A 22,214-nucleotide genomic window follows, 5' to 3' on the forward strand; every position below is an offset into this window, starting at 1 on the left:
CACAACAGCTGGATATGATGTTTATCCCAGTGTAATACAGCATAAAGTACAAAGGTCTCCTATGAAGTATTCTTGCCCTAAAATGTTTAACCTGAGTCTCACCAAGTCTTTAGGTCTAATTACCAGGTTACTTGAAATGTGGGGGACAGAGGAACATTTTAAAGGAGACATGGAGGAAAATCAGATCAAAGCAGAAAGAGGGACACTCTGTATGACTACTGGGCGGTTGTCTTTAACGAGGACGGGTCTGGGGAAAAGATCAAGAGGTTGTGATAAGAACTCTTCTAGATTCAGAAAGAATTTAGACTTCAGAGCTTGACTTGTTTCTGGTTTTAGACCAACCAATTCGCCAAGACACTTTGGAAGCAATTAACTATGGACCAAGTATTAGATAGTATTAAGGAATTAGTGTTAATCTTATTGGGTGTGATCATGGTATGGTGATTAGGGAGTTAAATCTCCTTTTTTCAGAAAGGCACCTAGAGATATTTAGGGTAGGAATACTATGTTGTCTGGAATTAAAATACTTTAGAAAAAAATAGTTGAGGGATCCCTGGGTGGCGCAGCGGTTTGGCACCTGCCTTTGGCCCAGGGCGCGATCCTGGAGACCCGGGATCGAATCCCACGTTGAGCTCCCGGTGCATGGAGCCTGCTTCTCCCTCTGCCTATGTCTCTGCCTCTCTCTCTCTCTCTCTCTCTCTCTGTGTGACTATCATAAATAAATAAAAATTAAAAAAAAAGAAAAAAGAAAAAAATAGTTGAAACAAATTGGGCAGAATGTTAACAATCATGAACTCTAGGTGATGACAATATGGTAGGGGGATCATCGTTGTATTATTTTTATCTTTATGTATGTTTGTAAATTTTATTTAATAAAAAGCTAAAAAATAAAACTGAAACAATGAAACATCAGTTAGATGACTCTTTGAGTTCCTCTCCCTTCCTGCCCTTGAAGGTTGGGAGCTGGCAAGAACTGGAGCAGCTGCCTTGCTCCTCTAAGTGGAAGGCACAAGTTGAAGTTGGCAGAGTGGTGTCAGGAAGTGCCTGCCTGCCAGCACTGGACCACCTACCCTCATCCAGGGAGAAATAATTATTATAATTAAGCCATTGGAAAAAAATTAATTTTAAGTCATGTAAATTTGATGTGTCCAGAAGTGATAGACACACTCTGAACCTCTAAAGTCCCACTCTCCCCTCCCACCCCTTTGAGACTAAATCTTAGACCCTATGGAACTTGCAAAAATAGGGACCCATGGCACAACCTACTGGGATATTTGGAATGTTGTTAATTCCTGATAAAAGTTGCCAAAGAGTTTCTTTGATTTATCTCACTAATGATCAAATGACCTGCCTCTATGTAGGTGGCTTATAAAATAGAAATGAAGCTACCCTGAGGACTCAGAATCAGTATGTAAAACTTTATGTACATATCCCTTCCAAATATAGTACACCAATACTGAAGAGGGAGGAAGTTATCATAGACAGAAGTACCCGAATAGAAGAAAGCTGTTTCTAAAATTCAGGGATAAAATAAATGTGTAAAATATCTTCTTGATAGGATCTTGATTGGCAAAAGTTTTTAGGCATGGTTTCTGGTCTGTGGCAAAAATAATAAAGATTTAATTTGTTTGAGATTGTTTCCCAGACTATTATTAAAGGATCACTTACATGATGCTATAAAAATTTTATATTTCAAGAAGTGTTTGATGTGTCAAAGACATGTAGTAATGTTAATACTGTCCAACCCTCTAACCCACTTCTCATCTTTAATGTTGAGTTTGCTTCATCGGTCCTTGTGGGGAATAATCTTGTAGGCAATGATGGTTCATTAATGCAAACAAGCCGATTGCAGGAAGAGTTAGGCTTCCCATCAAAAACCAAGCTATGATCAGAGACTAAAACAGTGATTAAAACCTGAGGAAGACCCATTCCTGGACAGAAGAGTTAAGTGGGTAAGTCTCATATTCCTCCCTTCCCAGCCTCATTTCACCATCCATCCATTTCACACAGTTCACTCCATAGAGTGGACTCCATAGAGTGGACTCTGTGAATACCTTCCCCAAGTACTGCTACAGTCAGCTTCCTGGCCCAAGGCATAAACCTGTTGTGGCATTCACCTGTTGTGATATTTTGGTACCAACATGGCATCATTTGGGACTTTCTAAACCTCTCCTTTCTCCCCTAAAACATTCTATAATCCAAAATATGACCGCTGTAGAACTTCCTCAGAATACTTACGGACACAAGTAGTTTATATACACGAAGTCAAAATTCTAAAGTTACAGTGGTAAAATCCCATGGGCATAAGATGACTCAGGGTCTCCCATTTGAGACTTTTTGTTCAGTTTTACTATCTACTCACTAAACAATTTGTCTTCAGTAGAATTGAGGCTGTAGAGGGGATTGGGAGCAGGTTATAGGGAAAAGTCAAATCAGAAGTGGGAAAGGGGGACGGGAGAGTATTTTACACTGAAAATAAATTTATATATTTCATAAAAGGGAACCTGAGAAATATTGCATTGTCTCTGATCAAAAGTAATGTTAACAGAAATGTCTAGACCATTCACGTGTGTTTGTTTCTACTGTAGTTAAATGATAAATTTACTCATTTGCAATTACTCTCTACTGTCTGACCACCATTTTACAATAATTATAAGAAATAATTATAACTATAAGAAATAACTTAAAAAAAGAAATAACTATAAGAAATAATTGTATCTATTTTACTTATCTGTCTTTGGTTCTCTCTGAAAGTGAATACCATGGAACCACTGGGTGGCTCAGCAGTTGGGCGCCTGCCTTCAGCTCAGGTCGTGAATCCGGGATCCGGGATTGAGTCCCGTACTATGCTCCCTGCGAGGAGCCTGCTTCTCCCTCTGCCTATGTCTCCCCCCCCCCCCTTAGTCTGTGTCTCTAATGAATAAATAAATTAATTTTTTTAAAAAAAAGAAAGTGAATACCAAATTCATAGAAAAAAAACCCAGGAACAGACACATGAGCTGATATAGTAGTACATACAGTACTGCTAGCTGTCTCCAGATTTTCATTCATTCCTTCTTCTGTGGTGAGATTTCAGGCCAGAAATTGTCCAATATAGATTTTGGCAATGTAGGCTTGTAGCTCTCCTAATAAATCAGAGCGTCTTACACTCAATGGTGTCAAGTATTTTCTTAATCCACTTATATCTGTAGTTGCTAAAAGTTTAGCTTCATATCTTGGGACGATGTTAACAGGTCCGTGAGTGGGATATTTGGAATGTTGTTAATAACATTGAATTTTTCATGAAGTTAATTTCATTTATTTTAAAAGACTGTCCTTTTTTATAAAAGTTGTCCTTTCCTTGTTTTTAATGTTGAAATAAATCCTTATTTTTATAAAACAATGGTGATAGTAGATGGTACTTGTTTTAACGTGTGTTTAATGTTTTTAATTTAACAAAACTAAAATATGGCAACCTATGTTTCCTTAGTCATTTTTTTCTACTGGAGGAAGACAGATTTTATTTCTACTGGGAATCCAAAAGCCTAAGACTTGCTGCTCTATAGCCCGCTGTCTGACTCAAATGATGTTTTCCGGGAGGTAACTGAATCAGAGTACAGCTAGGAGAGAAAAAATTGAATTTCAAAGATGCTTTTCAAGTTGAAAACTACTTGATACTTTTTTTTTTTTTTTTAACTGAGAAGATGTTTTTGGATTGAAAAGGCCAGAACTTCTGAGAAAACTTAGAAATGATTTCAAAATAATCGTTTTCAGATTAATAAACTAGAGTCTGCCTTGGAGTTATCGGGGTTTTCTTTGTTAGGAAATCTAAAGTTAGCTAGAACCCAGCTGCAGAACATATGACAGAAGTAGGAGGGAAATGTGAAGCAATGCTTAATCATTTCGTTATGTGCAATTAATCATATATTCAAGCTTCGTGAAAGTAGAAGCCTAGGATGATGGTGTCTGCAAGAAAAAAAAAAAGTGTAATTAAATTCCCCTCAGTTTTTTAACCTTCAGTAAAATTTCATTATTGCATAAAATTTTATTGTTGTTCTTTACAATTACTTGTTTTCTCTCCATTTCCCCTCACCGTGGGAATCTTTAGTTTGAAGTCCTGGTAATGGTTTAACCTATCAAATGAAAAAAAGTTATTTTTAAGGAGAGAAAAGAGTATCTCTCTCTCTCTCTCTCTCTAAGAGAGAGAGGGAGGGAATTGAGGGGCTAGGGTTGGCTAGAAAGAGACAAGCAGACTCCATGCCAGCCCCAGCCACCCTGGGCTCATCTCAAGAATCTGAGATCATGACCTGAGCTAAAATCAAGTGTAGGACGCTTAACCGGCGCTCAAGAATGGTGTCTTGTATAAATAAATAAACACACACGCACACACACACACACACATATGGATATGGGTCAAGCTCCCATATCAATCAATATTTTTGTAAAAAAGCACTTCTAGGCACTTTAAGAACAAAATTTCAGTATAAATGTCAATACCAACCTATAAGTCTTCAAAAGTACTTTTTGGAGAACAACCCATTTTTGTGTTTTATGATCAGAGTTCAAATATTCCTTGCCCTAATCAATTCATAGGTATCTTTTTTTTTTTTTATCGTTTTCTTGCTTTTTGTCAGGATTTCTTTTTTTTTTTTTCTTTTTTCCTTTTTTTAAATTCTTGCCACCGCCTCTCCAGCCTCTAGTTTGGTTCCCCTTATTTAGTGAACCAACTCTCTGGCCCCAGTTCCAGCGGCCGCGCTGCCCTCGACTCTCGCCACGACTTCCGGGGCCCTGGGCTCGGCTCGGGCTCGGTCCCCTCGCCCCCCGCCCCGCCCCCTCCCCCCACCCCCCGCCCCGCCCCCCGCCCCCCTCCCCGCCCCACCGGGGCGCACTCTCCGGGACGCGGCTGCCAGGGGCCCGCGCTGTGCGGCGGCCGCGCTCCGAGCGGGGCTCGGCCGGGAGCCTGGGGCGGGCGGCAGGCGGACGACACCTCGCGGGGGCTCGGAGCGGAGCGCCCCGGCCCCAGGCCTTCGGGGGGGACCTGCGGCCGGGCGGGAGGCAGCCGCTCCGGGCGCGCGCGGGGCTCACCTGGGAGCAGGGCGCGGGGCGGGGCGGCGCGGGGCGGGGCGGGGCTCGCACCCGGATCGGCCGCGGCACCCGGGGGCGTCCCCGACCGAGGCGTGGCCCCGACCGCCGGCGCGGTCCTGGCGGGTTAAGAGGGCAAAGCGGCTGCGTTTCTCCGCCGTCGCCACCCCGGCTTCCGCAGGCTCGAGGCCAGCCCCCCCAGTGGCCGCCGCGGGAGAGCCTCCCCGAGAAGAAGAGCGCCTGCCCGCGGCCGCCGTTCCCCTAGGGCGGTGGGATTCGCCCCGCGCCTGCGAGGCCCGCGAGCCGAGGCCCGAGAGCCCCGCGGGGCGCCGTCGGGGCGGGCGGGGCGGGGCGGGGCTCCGAGGCCCCTGCGGAGGCCCCCGCCGAGGCCCGCGTCGGTTCGCGCGCTGTCCCCGCATCCGCCAGGTGACCCAAGCCTTCCCCGGCGCCCGTCGGGTGGGGCCACTTCTGTGCGCACTTGCGAGCGTTTCTCAAGATCACCGTCTCCCTCCCAGAAAGGCGGGCGCGAGCTGCAGGTGCCAGCCCGTAGCACCGGGCCGCGGGCTCCGCGGGGCTGCACTTGGAGACCAAGCCCGGGGCCGCCCTCCGTGCCGGGGCCCCATGCTCCCGTCGTGGGTACCAGGACTAGCGGCTGCCGTCGTCTTCCTGCATGTGTTGCAGAAACTCGCGTTCCCTTACTTCTGGGCCGACCTCTGGTACCTGCTGAAAGTGGTGCGCTATGGAATCCGGTTGAAGATGTACGAACAGAGAGGGGAGCTGTTCACTGTCCTGGATAGATTCCTGACTCTTGCCAACAAGCAGCCCCAGAAACCCTTCATCATCTACGAGGGAGACGTCCACACCTATCAGGATGTGGACAAGAGGAGTAACAGAGTGGCCCGCGTCTTCCTGAACCATTCCGCACTGAAAAGGGGGGACACCGTGGCTCTGCTGATGAGCAACGAGCCCGACTTCGTCCACGTGTGGTTCGGCTTGGCCAAGCTGGGCTGTGTGGTGGCCTTCCTCAACTCCAACATTCGCTCCACCTCCCTTCTGCACTGTATCCGCAGCTGTGAGCCCAAGGCCGTGGTGGTGGGCGCAGGTAAGGTACCAGGGGTGAGAGCTGCTGGTGCAGAATGCAACCCTGCCTGGCACCGCTCCCCGGACCTTTTTTTTTTTTTTTTTTTTTTTTTTTTACAACGGCTCACAATTAATACTTGGGGTGTGTGTGATGAAGTGTGCGCAGCAAGGATACAAAATAGTGTGACAGTTCTGTGACTGGTGGTTTAATACCTCCTCTTTCATCCCGGTGACTTACGGTGTTGTAGAGTAGTAAATACCAAGACAGGTTCAGAAGACTTTTCTGAAATCTCTGCTGCTTACCGTTTTGGGAGAGGGGCCAGTTTTACTGGTATTGATACTTCAGTGAATGCAAGAACACAGAGAGAGAGAACTTCCTAAGTTTTAAATTTTGTCCAATCTGATGGGTGGGAGAGTTACCTTGGTTTCAATGTGGACTACCTGCCGACCTCTAATAGTAACACTATCAAGGTTGACTACGTTTGGAAAACGAATATGTTTAATCTGAATTGCATGAATTCTTATCTTCATGTCTGCTCTTATTTTTCACTGCCTGCAAGCTAGGATTTGTCTAGCAAGGTTTAGCTCCCATCTCCCAGCCAGTGGGCGGGCTGTTGGCAGACTCTAGGCTCTTTCTCTCTTACTCCAGCCGCATCTGTCTTCTTTTTTTTTTTTTTTTCTTTCGGTAGATTTTTAGTGTTCTCCTTGTTCCTTGGAGTTAGGCTCTGGATACACATATTGACACAGGATTACAAAGAAAAGATTTTGGTTGAATACCTAATAAACAAAGAACCTAGGAAGATGGGTCTCACAACCGGGTAGAATTGAAGTATAACAAATGATACTTATTTGGTATAATCAAATGGATTAGTGAAAGTTTTTAAGTATTTTGGACTACTAGATACATACTGACACCTCATATAGAGGTTTTAGATTCATAGAACGTTATGGAAAAGCTACCTACATTTATACATTAGTGATAACTAAAGTGTAGAACTTTCAAGTAACCTTTATCATATTTGCATATTGCACAATAATGAGTTAAGTGATATATAGTACAAAGGTTAATTATTCAAGTCTTTCATTTCTGTTCGTTCCTATTGTCCTTCCAGTTCAACTTCACACACAGCTTGCAAAATATTTACTCTCAATATTTACTTTTTCTTCATTTCTTTTTCATTCAGTAGTTATATCCTCCAAGATTGAAACTGAATCCCTCACCTTGGGAAGAGGTTAAGTAGTATGGTGAACTTTATCTGAACTCTAATAGTAAGTAGGATAAATGAGTCACACAGAACTTTAACATCATGGTGAGCAGGGGCAAGTGATAAATGTGAATGCAGCAATAAAAAATATCATTTATCTCTGGATATATTCAAACATTTTATTCCACTTCCCATAGTATTGCTTGATCTAATTTAGATAGCAGTTTCTAGAGCAAATTGAAATTAAGATGAACTGTTGAAAATTGATAAAACCATGAATTCCTTTCATAAGAGCAAACTAAGAGGGCCGGAGTATCCCTGAAAAGATTTCTGTGGCCATGTTTTTAATGCCAACCTGAGAAATATCCTATAGCCAGTCTCCTGAGGAATTCCTCTCAAAGTATATGGGCCTGGTTACCTCTTAGCATAGAACAGTAGTCAAACTTTGCTCTTGACTGAGTGGTTGCCTAATTATGACCAATTAATTTTGCAATTTTACTTGTGCCAAAGTTTTGCTCTGCTTGCCAATAACTAAGTTGCATTGTTTCCTTGTTTTTGATTTTCACACCAACAGTGAGTTTTCATATATATGAAAGCCTTTGGAGTTTTAAGCCAAAAACATTTAGTCAATTTGCTTAGTAATAGAAAGGTGGAGAAATCAACCTTAATTCTTATTCACAGTTCTTTTTAGCTATCTTTAGAATATATAAATTACATGTTTTTCAAAGATGGGACAATGCTATTTCATTTAATTACTAGATTTTTTTGGTAAGATGTCTTATATCACAGGCACTTTTCTATATTTGAAGCTCTTAACCTGAAATACTGTATTCTTGGCATCTTGAGTCAAATTAGTGAACAATACATACATATGGTTTTTAGAGCTTTACATTTTAGAGATCTTAAAGTCTCATGGAATGTTTCTGATGGAGATGTATCATTAAACCATTATGTCCCCAGGGAAGGTGTATGGATATAAAAAGAGCAGTCAGATGGTTTAGATGGAGATAAGCCAGATAGATTTGGATTTCATTTATGGTCTGCCACTTCTTACCTGTATAATTGAGGAAAAGACCATCAGCTGCCCTGGGTCTCATTTTACTTAGTCATAAAATGGTGATAACACCAATCTACTTCTCAGTGTAATTCTGAGATTAAATGAGTAGCTTTTGTAGAGTGACTAGCTGAGTGCCTGGTACATACTAAATAGAGCTGTAATGAATTGAAATAATTGCTATTATTATTATTACAAAGTCATCTGAGGCTTTTAATAAGGAAATTTCTTTGGATTTTGCTGCTACAATCTAATTTGGTGTTAGCTTAAGAAAAGCTGGTAAGGAGTTGGGAATAGGACCTCAAACACCTTACTCTGGTATGTTTTAACATTCTATTTTCCAGAAGTTTTATAGAACCGATTTCAAACAGGTTTTACACGATGGACAGATAACAACTTTTTTTTTTTTTTTTAAGATTTTCTTTGTTTATTTATTTATTTAGAGAGAAAGCATGAGCGGGGGAGGGGCAGAGGGAGAAAGAGAATCTCAAGCAGACTCCCCTCTGAGGGTGGAGCCCAAAGTGGGGCTCCATCTCAGGACCTGAGATCATGACCTGAGGTGAAATCAAGAGTCAGCCACTTGGGGTCACTTGGGTGGCACAGTCGGTTAAGCGTCCAACTCTTGGTTTCAGCTTGGAGGTAATCTCAGGGTCATGGGATCAAGTCCCACGTCCAGGCTCTGCACTCAGTACAGAGTTTTCTTGAGATTCTTGCTCCCTGTCCCTTTACCCCTCCTACTCATGCTCTTTCTCTCTCAAACAAATAAATTAATCCTAAAAAAAAAATAAAGTTGGATACTTAACCAACTAAGCCACCCAGGAGCCCCCAGAATAATGTCTTATAATTCTGTCTTCAGGAACAAGTCAAAGGAAAAAATGCCAACTAATCTGCCAGACAAATTATTGATATTAACAAAAATACTGACAGTTGCTTTTACTCAAGGCTGATTATGTATAAGATACTCCCAGTGATTCCAAGAGGCAGATACAGAGCTCTATATTGGAAACAGAGACAGTTCCCTGAGGATGTCTAGTTTGACACAACTTCGTTTGCAGAGCAAAGATTGAAAACCTGGTCTCTGATATAAGACTGTGCTGTACTATATAGCCCAATTGTTTCTGAGGCTCAGTCCCCTTTTGATGTAACTATGAAAATATGTTTTCCAGTTATATAGAATAGTAAAATAAAGGTTTTCAATATTAAGACATCAGGTTTTTCATACCTAGAAAAAAATTTTAAATATTTTTAAAACTCTTACTCCTTTCTTTTACAATCTGAAGATTCAAAAATACTTGCCAGGAAGTTTTTGACCTGTATAGTGTGATTTTGAAGATGTGTCAAATGGCATTTCAGATTTCCCTGGAAATTTTCAGTACTTATGGAAAATGAAATAATAGTCCTAGATTAGGGATGCCTGGGTGGCTCAGTAGTTAAGCATCTGCCTTTGGCTCATGGTGTGATCCTCGGGTCCCGGGATCGAGTTCTACATCGGGCTCCCTGAAGGGAGCCTGCTTCTCCCTCTGCCCATGTCTCTATCTCTCTCTTTGTGTTTCTTATGAATAAATAAAATCTTTAAAAAAAAAGTCTTAGATTAAACCTCGTCCTTTCCTCCTAATATTTCAACTTCAGTATTACTAGTAGTGCCTATGACCAAGATTACCATCTACCTCTATATGCTTTTCTCATTAGTTAGAATAAACAGAAAAATGTTGGGATGATTGTGTATCACTTTAAAAAGTCTGTGTAACTATATCCTTTGGCCTATTTAGCAATAATGATGATGGTGATGATGATGATGATGATGATGTCTTCCATTTCTGAAGCACTTTATGAATTACAAATTGCTTTTATGTATATTGTCTTATATGATCCTCATCACAGCCATAGCCTTGTTCTAAAGATAAGGAAAGCATGGTTTAGAGTGGGCCAGCCATCACCTCAAGCTCACACATGTAGAAAAGGCAACATGCAGACTGGAGCTGTGATTTTCTGATGTGAATGCCTGCTGGGTACACCTTTGTCTTTGTCCTTCTGCTCTTTTCTCTTCCTTCCACAACTCCATCTTTTCCTTACCTGTCCTCATTCCTTGCTGCTCCCTGCCCCCTTCCCTTCCCTGTCTGTCACCTTCCATCTATTCACTTTCTTTCAGTACCTTTTCCACCAGACCCTCCAGCCTCGGGTGTACTATGACTATTCACAGTTACACAGTGGAAAGAGAAAGTTCTAGGTGCTATTTGTGTCGCTCTGAGGACTAGGCCCAGAACGGTGTTGTAAGCTCTGTGAGCGGAGGAAACTTGTTTTGTTCACTGCTAAGTTCTCAGAACTTCGCACAAAGAAGATGCTCAACAAATACTTATTGCCAGATGAATGAATGACCTCATGGAAAACTATGAGGTACCTATGGATACTCAGTAACATCTTATGTATTTGCGTATTTTTACAAATAAATCATCCCTCTGCTGTCCGTTCAGTAACTGATTTTGATAGTAGATGGATCAGTGGGATTTCTTTGTAGTGTTATTTCATATTATTGTTGCTAAGTGTAAGATCGTGACTCCCCAAAAGCACCAAGCAGGGGCAGCCCGGGTGGCTCAGCGGTTTAGTGCCACCTCCAGCCCAGGGTGTGATCCTGGAGACCCGGGATCGAGTCCCATATGGGGTCCCTGCGTGGAGCCTGCTTCTCTCTCTGCCTGTGTCTCTGCCTCTCTCTCTCTCCCTCTGTCTCATAAATAAATAAAATTTAAAAAAAAAAGCACCAAGCATTTCAGGCACACGGAGCATCCCCAGAGTTTTGGATTTGCTTGACTGCATGTATTTTGTACGCTCTCCTTTCTTGATATACACAAATCATTCTAAGTGGATAACTAAAAAGGATATATTAAGATCACCCTGATCTTTGTTACTTTAGATTCAGTAGTAGCAACATGTTTGGAATATTTGGAAGGGTTTTGTGTGTTCCTTTTCACAGGAAATGGTTCTTTTTTATTTTATTTTATCTATTTATTATTGAGAGAGAGAGAGAGAGAGGCAGAGACACAGGCAGAAGGAGAAGCAGGCTCCATGTAGGGAGCCCAACGTGGGACTCGATCCCGGGACTCCAAGATCACGCCCTGGGCCAAAGGCAGGTGCTAAACAGCTGAGCTACCTGGGCTGCCCAGGAAATGGTTCTAATAACTCACAGTATTGTGTGCAGGTCTGCCCTGTTAGTTTGCCTGAACTGTTGCTTTCAGACTCTGCAAATGTTCCAGTTAACAATCAAGCCATTGTAATTCTCCAAATGACTTTCAGCCATAAAGGTGTCTGCTTTGTAAAGACCAAGAGGAAGAGTTAGGGGATATGTATTTATATAGATAGAATACATGGCTCATGTAAACTTCTATCATTCAATCCACATATTGTGATAACCTCACATCTATTTTCATTTTTAGGACATTTTTATATTGTTACTTATTTTTTAACGATTATTTATCTATTCATGAGAGACACAGAGAGGCAGAGACATAGGCAGAGGGAGAAACAGGCTCTCTGCGCGGAGCCTGATGCAGGACTCGATCCCAAAGCCTCGGGATCACGACCTGAGCTGAAGGCAGACGCTCAACCACTGAGCCTTCCAGGTGTCCCTATATTGTTACTTATTTCTAGTAGAATGAATGTCTGCTTTGCATTTTTCTTTAACATTTTCGACTCAGGTCCAGGATTACCTTCATTCCAAAAGGAAATTATTCATTTCAATAGGAAGGTTAAGTGGCTTCATGGTTCACTATCTGGAAAAGACAGTGTTCTAAGCACTGACATATCATCTATGGCTTTTTCTTTTCTGACCATGGAGACACTGACTGGGATTCTTATTTACGGTGTCTGCTGAACATGTGTTCACTGTAAGGGAATGATGTTTGAATGTTGGCAGGAGCAAAAACTATTTAAAAGAAGATTGTCCCTGCACAGAGAAGTGGCAGGGCTAAGGGGGAGAAATACACTTCTTAATTCTGCCTTTGACTGGCTACTAACACATTGCAGATGATCATTGGTCTAGTAGGAATCAAACATAAAGAACATAACAGAGTGCCTGCACCATAGTAAATATTCAATTAATGGCTGCTATAATTATTTTTAATTGCATGGTGGCCAAGACATATCTGCAAGTAAGAGCATCTGTCTTTGCTACGGGCAGAGGGCTGTCAGGAGGGAGGTCCAGGCACAGGGCACTCGACCCAAGTGACCTGTTTTTTTTTTTTTTTTTTTTTTTTATTCAAAGAGAGAGAGAGAGAGAGGCAGACACAGGCAGAGGGAGAAGCAGGCTCCATGCAGGGAGCCCGACGTGGGACTCGATCCCGGGTCTCCAGGATCACACCCCGGGCTGCAGGCGGCGCTAAACCGCTGCGCCACCGGGGCTGCCCGTGACCTGGTTTTAAGCAGCTGTTCTGTCCTCCTCCCCAGGAGCACTGTGGCTGTATCTACTTCGCAGGCTCAGCAGCTAGGGCTGGAGTGGGGTCAGACCCAGTTAGGAGCCAGATGGTTAGCTCCTCTCTGGCCAAAAAAAGGATTCTTCCATTTATAACCAGAAAGGAATGTGGAAAATAACTGTTGGCATATGAGTCCTGTAGAAATGCTACCTTGGAATTGCCTTTTTACCAGTTTATAGTTTACTTACTGATTAGCCTGTGTCTAGAGAGCTTTTCTGTACCTTTACTCATTTTTAACTATTTTGACATTGAAAAATAGCAAGCCAAATACATCATCGCATTGTGGTCCCATTTGGGTAATGATTATTCATTGGCAATGGGAGATGTGCTGGAAATGAAATCAAATGAAATGTTCTCCTTTTTATTTTCTTGCACAATTTTACCCATAATAAATATGCTATTTGTCCCTCAAAACATGTGGGGACAGCTGAGAAGCTGAGAATGAAAACACATAAACGCACTTAACCAACTTGTGTGCGTGTATTCAGGGCAGCTAAAAAAATCCTTTCAGGGGAGAATATGTTATCACAATTGAAAGACTTGTCCTGTGCACTTCCTAGGGTTATGATTATTAGTAAACTAATATTTGTTAGAATAGCTGGTACATTATTCATGGTGATATGAGTTTCTAGCCTGATATGAATTGCCATAGGACATTGCTTACTTAAGAATCAGGTTTGTTAGAAAGCAGAGTCTGGGGGCACCTGGGTGGCTCAGTTGGTTGGGCATCTGCCTTCAGCTCAGGTCATGATCCCGCCATCCTGGGATCAAGCCCCATGTGGGGCTCTGCTCAGCAGGGAGCCTGCTTCTCCCTCTGTCCCTCCCGACTGCTCCCACTCTCTCTGGTTCTCTCTCTGTCTCTCAAATAAATAAATAAATAAAATCTAAAAAAAAAAAAAAAAGAAAGAAAGAAAAGAAAAGGAACCAAAGTCTGCCCATGCTTTCTATGAAAAACCTGTTTAGCTGCTCTAAGTAGTAGGATGGTAGTTATAAGCATGAGGTGAGATCTGTAATTTCACCTTAGATTCTGTGTATTTATTGCTTTGGGATGTGGAAAGCTCAAGGTGACCATTTGTACTTGAATTTCATTTATGTTTTCTTCATGCCTAAAAGTTTCAATGTTTGCCAATGTAGTAAGTGCTGCAAGCTATTCTTTTGAAAGCATTAGCTTGTTTTATGTAGAATCAGACAACTTTAAGAGTTTCTATTGCAGGATAAATAACATAATTGATACTAATGACATAGTAGAGGGATATATTAAATTTTACTCGTTGTATTTATAGTGTTGGTAATGTGAATAAGAGACATGATGATGTAGAAACAAATTAATTGGTAGAAAAATTGCTGAAGGATCATAAGCAGAGATCATAATTTACCTGTTTTTTAAAAGATTTTATTTACTTATTTGGGAGAGAGAAAAAGAGCACAAGCTGGGGAAGGGGCAGAGGGAGAAGGAGAAGCAGGCTCCTGGCAGAGCAGAGAGCTGGAGGCAGGGCTCCATCTGAGGACCCTGAGATCTGAGCCAGAGTGGAAGTTAGATGCTTAACTGACTGAGCTACCCATGCAACCCTCTAACTTACCTGTTTTAATGCTTGCAGCATCAACTAATGAAGTGCTTTGCATATTTGAGAAATAATATGTGGTTTCTCCAAAGGACCCTATTGCTGTGAAAGCCTTCTACATTACAGCCTTATCATGTAAGGTAGAGTTTGTTCAAGGGTATAGGATATTCAAATGTCTCATTTTCTTATAATTGTTTTCTGTTGAGACCTACATCAACAGGGGATGCCTGGGAAGAGCTCAGTTCCATAACCAGATCTCTATGTAGCACCTGCAATGTGTGTGCCAGGTGCAGCCAGCACAAGTATGGATTAGGATACATATCATTCATTTGAGGTGCTTACAGTTTTATAGGTTTCAATGGTAGTATGCTTCCCTAAGAGTAAACTTTCATGAAACACAGCCAAGTGTCCTTGAGGTATTTAAACAAATGCTATTTTGTGTCAGGACTTAATATTCAGAATTTACTTTCAAAATGACCCTGAAACTTTTCATTTTGTTAAGGAAGATTGATAGTGACAAATAAATAATTAATTTTTATCCTCTACAAGACTTTTCAGATTTTTATTTCAATGTTCATTATCCTCAACTAAATTACCTACTACTATTGAAGAAATAATTTGATAAAATTCTGTAGAATTCTGAATGTCTCAACTAAGTCAAGTCAATTTAATTTTAACCAATGAAGGGATTTAAATTGTATTTCCTCTAATTCTTAGGAATCTGCTCACTTCCTTTTTCTTGTAAAAAAAATCATCACCCTTTGCAAACATTGAGTATTTATTAGACTCTACAATTCCAAAAATTATTTGGGGCCACAATTGATCATATTGTAACTTTCTTCATACTTATTTTGCCTACTTAGACATACATATCATTATGAACATGTAAAAGTTTATGCTGTTAATTTACAATTCCAGATGAGAGATTTGAAATTAAGATAATGGGTCAGTTCAGAGACTTGTACTTAAACATTCAAAAAGCCAAAAAGAGTCATTAAAACAAAATTAGGGGGCAGCCCGGGTGGCTCGGTGGTTTAGCACCGCCTCCAGCCCAAGACATGATCCAGGAGATCTGGGATCGAGTCCCACATCAGGCTTCCTGCATGGATCCTGCTTCTCCCTCTGCCTGTGTCTCTGCCTCTCTCTCTGTGTGTGTCTCTCATGAATAAATAAATAAAATCTTAAAAAAAAAAAAAAACAAAATTAGGGGTGTCTGGGTGGCTTAGTGAATTAAGCATCTGACACTTGATGTCAGCTCAGGTCCTGATCTCAGAGTTCTGAGCCTGGGCCCCATGTTGGGCTCTGAGCTTGGCATGGAGTCCTCTTAATATTCTCTCTCTCCCTCTCCTTCTGACCTTCCCCCTCCCAAGCTTGCTCTTTCCCTTCCCCCCCACCCCGAAAAAAAACCAAAGTTAAAAGAAAATAGAAAGTCTCGATCAGCAGCCTGGGTGGCTCAGCGGTTTGGCGCCGCCTTCGGCCCAGGGCATGATCCTGGAGACCCGGGATCGAGTCCCACGTCGGGCTCCCTGCATGGGGCCTGCTTCTCCCTCTGCCTGTGTCTCTGCCTCTCTCTCTCCCTCTCTCTGTGTGTCTCTCATGAATAAATAAATTTAAAAAAAAAAAGTCTCGATCACCTGTCCTATTTTTTCATTTACTTATGGCTTGTTCTTCCTCCAGCATTCCTTGTGATTTTTCATTTCTTACCAAAGCACTCTGGATATAGCAGCATGCCGTGTACGCTCAGTGGAACTATGGACTCTTACAGTTTATTTTATTTGGATTTGTTACAGAAATAAAAATTAATTCAAAAAAGTTCAAGCCCTAGTCTGCCTCCCTACCCCCTACATATGAACTCCTTACCATTTTCTGTGTTTCCTACTTTTATTGCAGGTTTTATTTGTGAACTACCTAGTCCTGGTTGACATGTTTCTCTTGCTGTCTCTTTGTGATCAATCTGGGTTACAGATTTTGAGGAACTAAATCATGAGTTTTTCTCAAGTGTCTTGTATTTTGGTAGAACTAAATAGTAGCTGACAGATGGCTTTTTATGGTTACCAAATACTAATTTTATTTCAAAAAAAATGTCTAATGCAGTACCCTGAGTTCAGCTTCAAAGCAGAATATATCTTGTAATTATTTTTAAAGTTTTGTTAAAAATTTAGAAAAAATATAATTGTTTGGATGGAAGGGTTCATATTTACATGTACTTGAGCATTCTAAACAGGATATATTTTACATTTAATGGCATTATTTTTTAGAATTGATTTCTTTTATGAGGTAATATATAGATTTTAGAGATAGTTGGACACAGGTTAGAATAACAATTCTGTCCAGCAACTTGTTACTTGGTGTACTAGTTTTCCAGGGCTGCTGTAGTAAATGTCACAAACTGAGTTGCTTAAAACAATAGGAATTTATTCCCTTATAGTTCTGGGGGCTAGCGGTCCAAAATAAAACTGTCTGCTGGGCCATGCTCCCTCTAAAGGATCTAAGAAAAAAATCTCTTGCCTCTTCCTAGCCTCTGGCAGTTGTCGGTAACTTTGGCATTCCTTGCATTAACTCCAGAGGCCAGTGGGATATTACTGTTTAATATCTCTAAAGACGTTAATGTAGATTTCAAGAAAAATAATGTGGCACTCAAAAGTCCCTTATATCTTAGACAACAAGTATGACATTTTATAGGAACACCAAACTAAAATTGGAGCACCTTTATGAAATATAAAAGTGAAACTTCAGTGTGAGAGATCCATATTAAAGTGGGGAAGTGTTATTTAAAGACTATAAATAACTGTGTCTCTACTCCAGAGAAAAATATGAGGCCTCACTGGCTTATACAAGATTCTCTGGGAATGAGGATGCAATGCTTCTTTTATATCCTACAGAGGGCTGGATACCTTCATAAATATTTCCTCCTTAGGGACTCATACCCCCTCTTCTGTCTCGCTTCTTCTCTACCCCAATTCCTCCTGAGCAAATGATGTTTTCTTTGACATAAATGGCCAAATTAAGCAGATTTGGTTCAGACTCCCGAATTAATACAACATGGCCTCTCCTCTCCAGGTGTTCTTTTGTTATCTGTACAGTAGATGCTTCCTGGGAGATGTATCCTTTTTTCTTTCCCAGACCTGAATTACAGCCCAGATCTTTGGTCATGGGAGACTTTCAAGTTCTTCAGGCCTGAAGACACTGGCGTTCCAGGCTTTTCTACTTCTCTGCCTACCTTTTTGCTTGACACTGGTTCAGGGAGGACATCCCACTGCTGCCGATGGAGACAGGTCTCATCAATCTGTCATTGCTGCCCCTTGCTGGGCACTGGGTGGGGACATTTATTGCCTTTTGTGGAAGGCATTTATTTCCTCCTTTTCCTTTCAAAGACTTGTGCTGTTCGTTATCCTGATCCAGAGGAAAAGGCATCTCTAGATTTCCTCACTTAGCTTTTGGCTCTGAAATGGTCTCTAAACCATAATGATCACATACCTCTAGTGGGGTCAGGGGTAGTCTCCTGAATGTATTGCATTAGAGTAGAATTAAACCGTGACAGGCAGATGGCTTTTTGGAATGATGAGCTACCGAGATATTCAATGAAAATGTTTATTGTGGTATCCTGAGTGTCGATTTAAAGCAGAATATAAAAACAGAGTTTCATTTAAAAGTTGGAAAAAAACCATAATCTGAATAATGATGTCTCCAAAATTCAATTTGAACCAGCCTATTTCCATTTATTGAATCAGGTGATAACCAGATTTCTCTTTCAGTTGGTCCTGTTATATCAGAAACCTAAAATGGCTATGATATTAATTATTCCAATAAAGAGGAAGTCAGCATTGTATTGACATTTATCCCTGTCCCAACAGAGAAAAGAAAACACAGGTTAATGGTTTGAGGGTTATATCTTATTAATCTCTTTTTAAACCTTTGGTTTTTAGATCTGCTTGGAACTGTGGAAGAAATCCTTCCAAGCCTCCCAGAAGGTATCACTGTCTGGGGGATGAACGATTCTGTTCCACAAGGTGTAACTTCACTCAAAGAAAAACTGAGCATGGCATCTGACAAGCCTGTGCCACGCAGCCACCATGTTGCTTCAAGTCTCAAGTCTCCTCATCTTTATATTTTTACCTCTGGAACAACAGGTATGATCCATTTTTCTTGAGAATTAAAAAGAATGCAGCATATTTGCAAAGCAATAGTAGTCACCACGGGTACTCACCAAATATCTGAGAAAGCATGCATCCAAGAAGTCCTGAGGTTCTTAGATCTTAGAATTCTCAAGCTTGGATGAAAAAGTTCATTGCTCCAACCACAACTTAGCAATTTACCATGTTCACTTGGCCTTTGTCTCATTTAGAAAGATTTTCTTCAAGTGTCATTGAAGACTTTAGAATGTGTGAAGACCTTGATCCAGCCCAGGTGCTCAGAGTATGAAATTTGGCCAGTGTCTTTGGCAAAATATCTGCTGGCTTCTCTGTTACTTAAGAGTCCTGATTTTAAAAAAATGAATAGATTAGTTTAAACTGTTTCTAATTATCTTCCTGGGTTAAAAAATCTGTTAGTCTACTTTAAACAGTCTTCTGTATTCTTGTATATTGTCTGAAATCCTAAACACAATTCAGCTATAGCTGTAATTTAAGCACATGTAAGGGTCTCTCCTGGTTTTCCTTAGGGAGATTGGAACATGTGACAAACAGGAAGTCTTTAGAGCACCGCAGGGTTTGGAGAAGATACAAAATAGAATCAAGTAACTAAACATCCCCCCTCCCTTTTTATAGGTAAAAATAACAGTACACCATAATAAAAAGAATAATTAAACTACCTAAATATTCAAAAGAAATGTTAAACTTAATTGACCCTTAGGAAAAGTTGAATCGTATTTATGGGAGGCTAAATAAGCTTTCTTAATTAATATGAAGATGACAGTGGGGGGGGGTTGAATTAGATAAATTTAAAATATTACGTTGCTAATTTCCCTTGTTTGTTTCTTTTTTCTTTTTCTTTTTTCTTTCTTTGTGTGTGTGTGTGTCTCTCTCTCTCTTTTTTATTTACTATTTAGAGGCTAACAATGATCTCTTTTAGACAGGAGGCAGACTCTACTTTTGCCTTAGTCTAGAATAGCTTTGACATGTGAATTGGAAGTGCTAATGTGTCTCAAGTTGTCAGCATACACTCAGTCTGACTTTGGACTTTGAAAGAGACAGTGAAATTTCAAAAATGATACGCTTTGAAAACTTTCAACAGAAGGTACTTAACCAATCTATCTGTATGGCTGTTTTCTTGTGAAAAATCTAAAGTGATTGGTCTTCCAAAAAATCTTCACCCCTCTTCCCAGCACAAAGAGAACAGGCCAGGTGGCCCATTCAGTTGAGTATCCAGTTCTTGGTTTTGTTTCAGAGTCATGAGGTTGAGCCCCTCACAGGCTTTGCACTGAGCATGGAGCCTGCTTCAGATTCTCTCTCCCTCTCCCTCTGCCCCTACCCCTCCACCCCTGCTCGCTTACTTGCACATACTCTCTCCTCCCCCCTAAAAAAAAATAAAATTAAAAAACAGAAAAGAACAAACCAAAGCCACCAGTAATAGCTTTTGTTTTTCAAGATTAAAACCAGATTGTTCTATGCATTTATACACAGGCTGAAAGCAAGAGCACTATTGATTTTTATTTGATTTGATATTTATTTTAAAGTTATATAGCACAGAAATGAAAAATTCCAATAGTTTTAGAAATTTTAGAGAAAAGTACCCTTATAGCTTCCTTCCTTGTTTCTCCTTCCCCAGACCAACTACATTCAGTATTTTTAGATCTTTCTTTTTAGAATCACCTCCATTTCTCTAAATAGAATGGGTAACTTACTGCATACTTAGTAGATGCTCACTAAAAAGTGTCTATTGATTTTCCATGGTGGAAAGGAGGATTTGTCTTGACTCATGAACCACTCTCTATCTCCATTCATTCCTTTCTATCTGGTGTAGGCATTTTCTTTCTCCAACATCTCACTAATATTGTATTATGAATTTTGACTGGATTAGTGTAAGTCCCCATAATTTAGTAAGCACTATTATTGCCCTCCATGTAAAAATCTCACCAAATTGGAATTAACCATTGTTTTTGTTTGCTTGCTTGCTTAGTTTTCTATATGCCTGTTGGTGTCTGTACTCACCCCTTTGTCAAAAAGAGAGCTCACCTTCAATATTGAAAAGATAGTCTGTATGTGTTGAACCCATGTTCTGAGGCACATTCTGCCCAGAGATTCAGTCTCAACTTCTTGCTCTCTGACTGTCCTGGAGTTGGGTGGTTTGTTTGTTTGTTTGTTTGTTTGTTTATTTTCACCATTGTCCTGGAAATTCCCTTCAATTCTTTTCTGTTTTCTGATCCCCTAATTCCTAGATCCTAAAGTAGTGTCCTCAGTTAACTTTTCATTTTATCACTGCACTGCTTTCAGTAACTGTCTGCTAAAGAGTATTTAGGAAGAGAATTCCTGGGTGACTTAGTTAATTGTCGAACTCTTGATTTTGGCTCAGGTCATGAGCTTAGGGACTTAGGCTCAAGCCCCACAGCAGGCTCCGTGCTTAGAGGGAGTCTGCTAGAGATTTTCTCCCTCTCCCTCTGCCCTTTCCATGCTCCTGCATGCCTGCGTGCATGCTCTCTGTCTCTCTAAAATAAATAAATAAACCTTTTAAAAAATAGAGTATTTAGGAGGTAAATTTTTAAAGTCCTCACATCTGGAAATACCCTTATGCTTGTTTATGTAGCATTCTAGGTTAGACACAATTTTTTACTGGGAGTCTTCAGTAGTCTCTAACCTGGTGATGACTTGTACTGGGACTGGTCTTATCTAATCATTTTGTTGGGAAATTTGTAGGCATTTCCAGTCTGAAAACTCATTGTCTTGCAATTCTAGGTACTTGGAAATTAAAGGGAAAAAGTTCTATATCCCCTCTCTTTCCTTTTTTATTGCTGTTCTTTTTGCCCATTCTCCTATTGTATTTGTTTGTCTGTTCATTCTTTTGTCTTTGAAACTCTAACTTTTTAAAGATTGGCCCTCTTGGATTGAGTTATTATTGTATTTGTATATTTGTATTTGTATTTGTTTGTCTGTTCATTCTTTTGTCTTTGAAACTCTAACTTTTTAAAGATTGGCCCTCTTGGATTGAGTTATTAATTTTCTAATCTTTTCTGTCCCATTTTCCTTTTATTATTTTTCATCTGCTTTTTGAGAGATTTATCTTCTAAACCTCTGTTGTCTGAAAATGCCTCTTTTTGTAGCATACTATTTTTGGATTATTGATTATTTATTATCTTGTGTCTCTTAGGATATTAGTGATAATTTTTTGAAAATTTCTTCTCTCTACCTTGTCTCTACTTTTGCCAACAACCTCTTATCTTTTGGTTTATTTCAGTCTATATCCTTTATCCCCGAGGATTTCCTTAAATATCTGGTGACCTTTAGCTGTCAGTTCATATTTAAAGTGCAGACACTGGAACACCCACAAAAATCCCCAAAACAAATCCTGACTAGAAGGTCTGTGCACCTGAGTAGGATTGGGGGACTGATAGGTCTCATCGTCCAGGGCATTTTATTGGGGGGATTCAGGACTGTCAGTGCCTTTCAGTTTTTACTGGTGGATGATTCAGATTCCTCAGACAAGAACCTTGAAGGGTAAAATGAGTCAAACGTAAAAGGAAACTGGAGGAATAAGCCTACTTTCTCTTATTCTCCTTGTTTGCTCAACATTTCTTCTTCTGGGTGTTTCCAGAGGCTCATCTTTTCCATAGAATAAATCTCATAATTTCAGTCAC

General features: G+C 40.6%; 1 protein-coding gene across 3 annotated transcripts in view; it reads left to right on the forward strand.

Moving 5' to 3' along the window:
* The first annotated feature begins 5,438 nt into the window (after nucleotides 1–5,438).
* Nucleotides 5,439–22,214, forward strand: part of SLC27A6 (solute carrier family 27 member 6) — a 71,893-nt gene continuing 55,117 nt past the window's right edge. Inside the window, exons 1-2 of one of the 3 annotated variants that reach the window (XM_077911531.1) lie at nucleotides 5,439–6,163; nucleotides 18,352–18,555. In XM_077911531.1, the coding sequence (XP_077767657.1) occupies nucleotides 5,683–6,163; nucleotides 18,352–18,555 (685 nt within the window). In that variant the 5' untranslated portion in view covers nucleotides 5,439–5,682. The remainder of the gene's footprint in view (nucleotides 6,164–18,351; nucleotides 18,556–22,214) is intronic. The other 2 variants (XM_077911532.1, XM_077911530.1) reach the window with 2 other exon arrangements.

The sequence above is a fragment of the Canis aureus genome, chromosome 10 (genome assembly GCF_053574225.1).
Source record: "Canis aureus isolate CA01 chromosome 10, VMU_Caureus_v.1.0, whole genome shotgun sequence".
Taxonomy (NCBI): domain Eukaryota; kingdom Metazoa; phylum Chordata; class Mammalia; order Carnivora; family Canidae; genus Canis; species Canis aureus.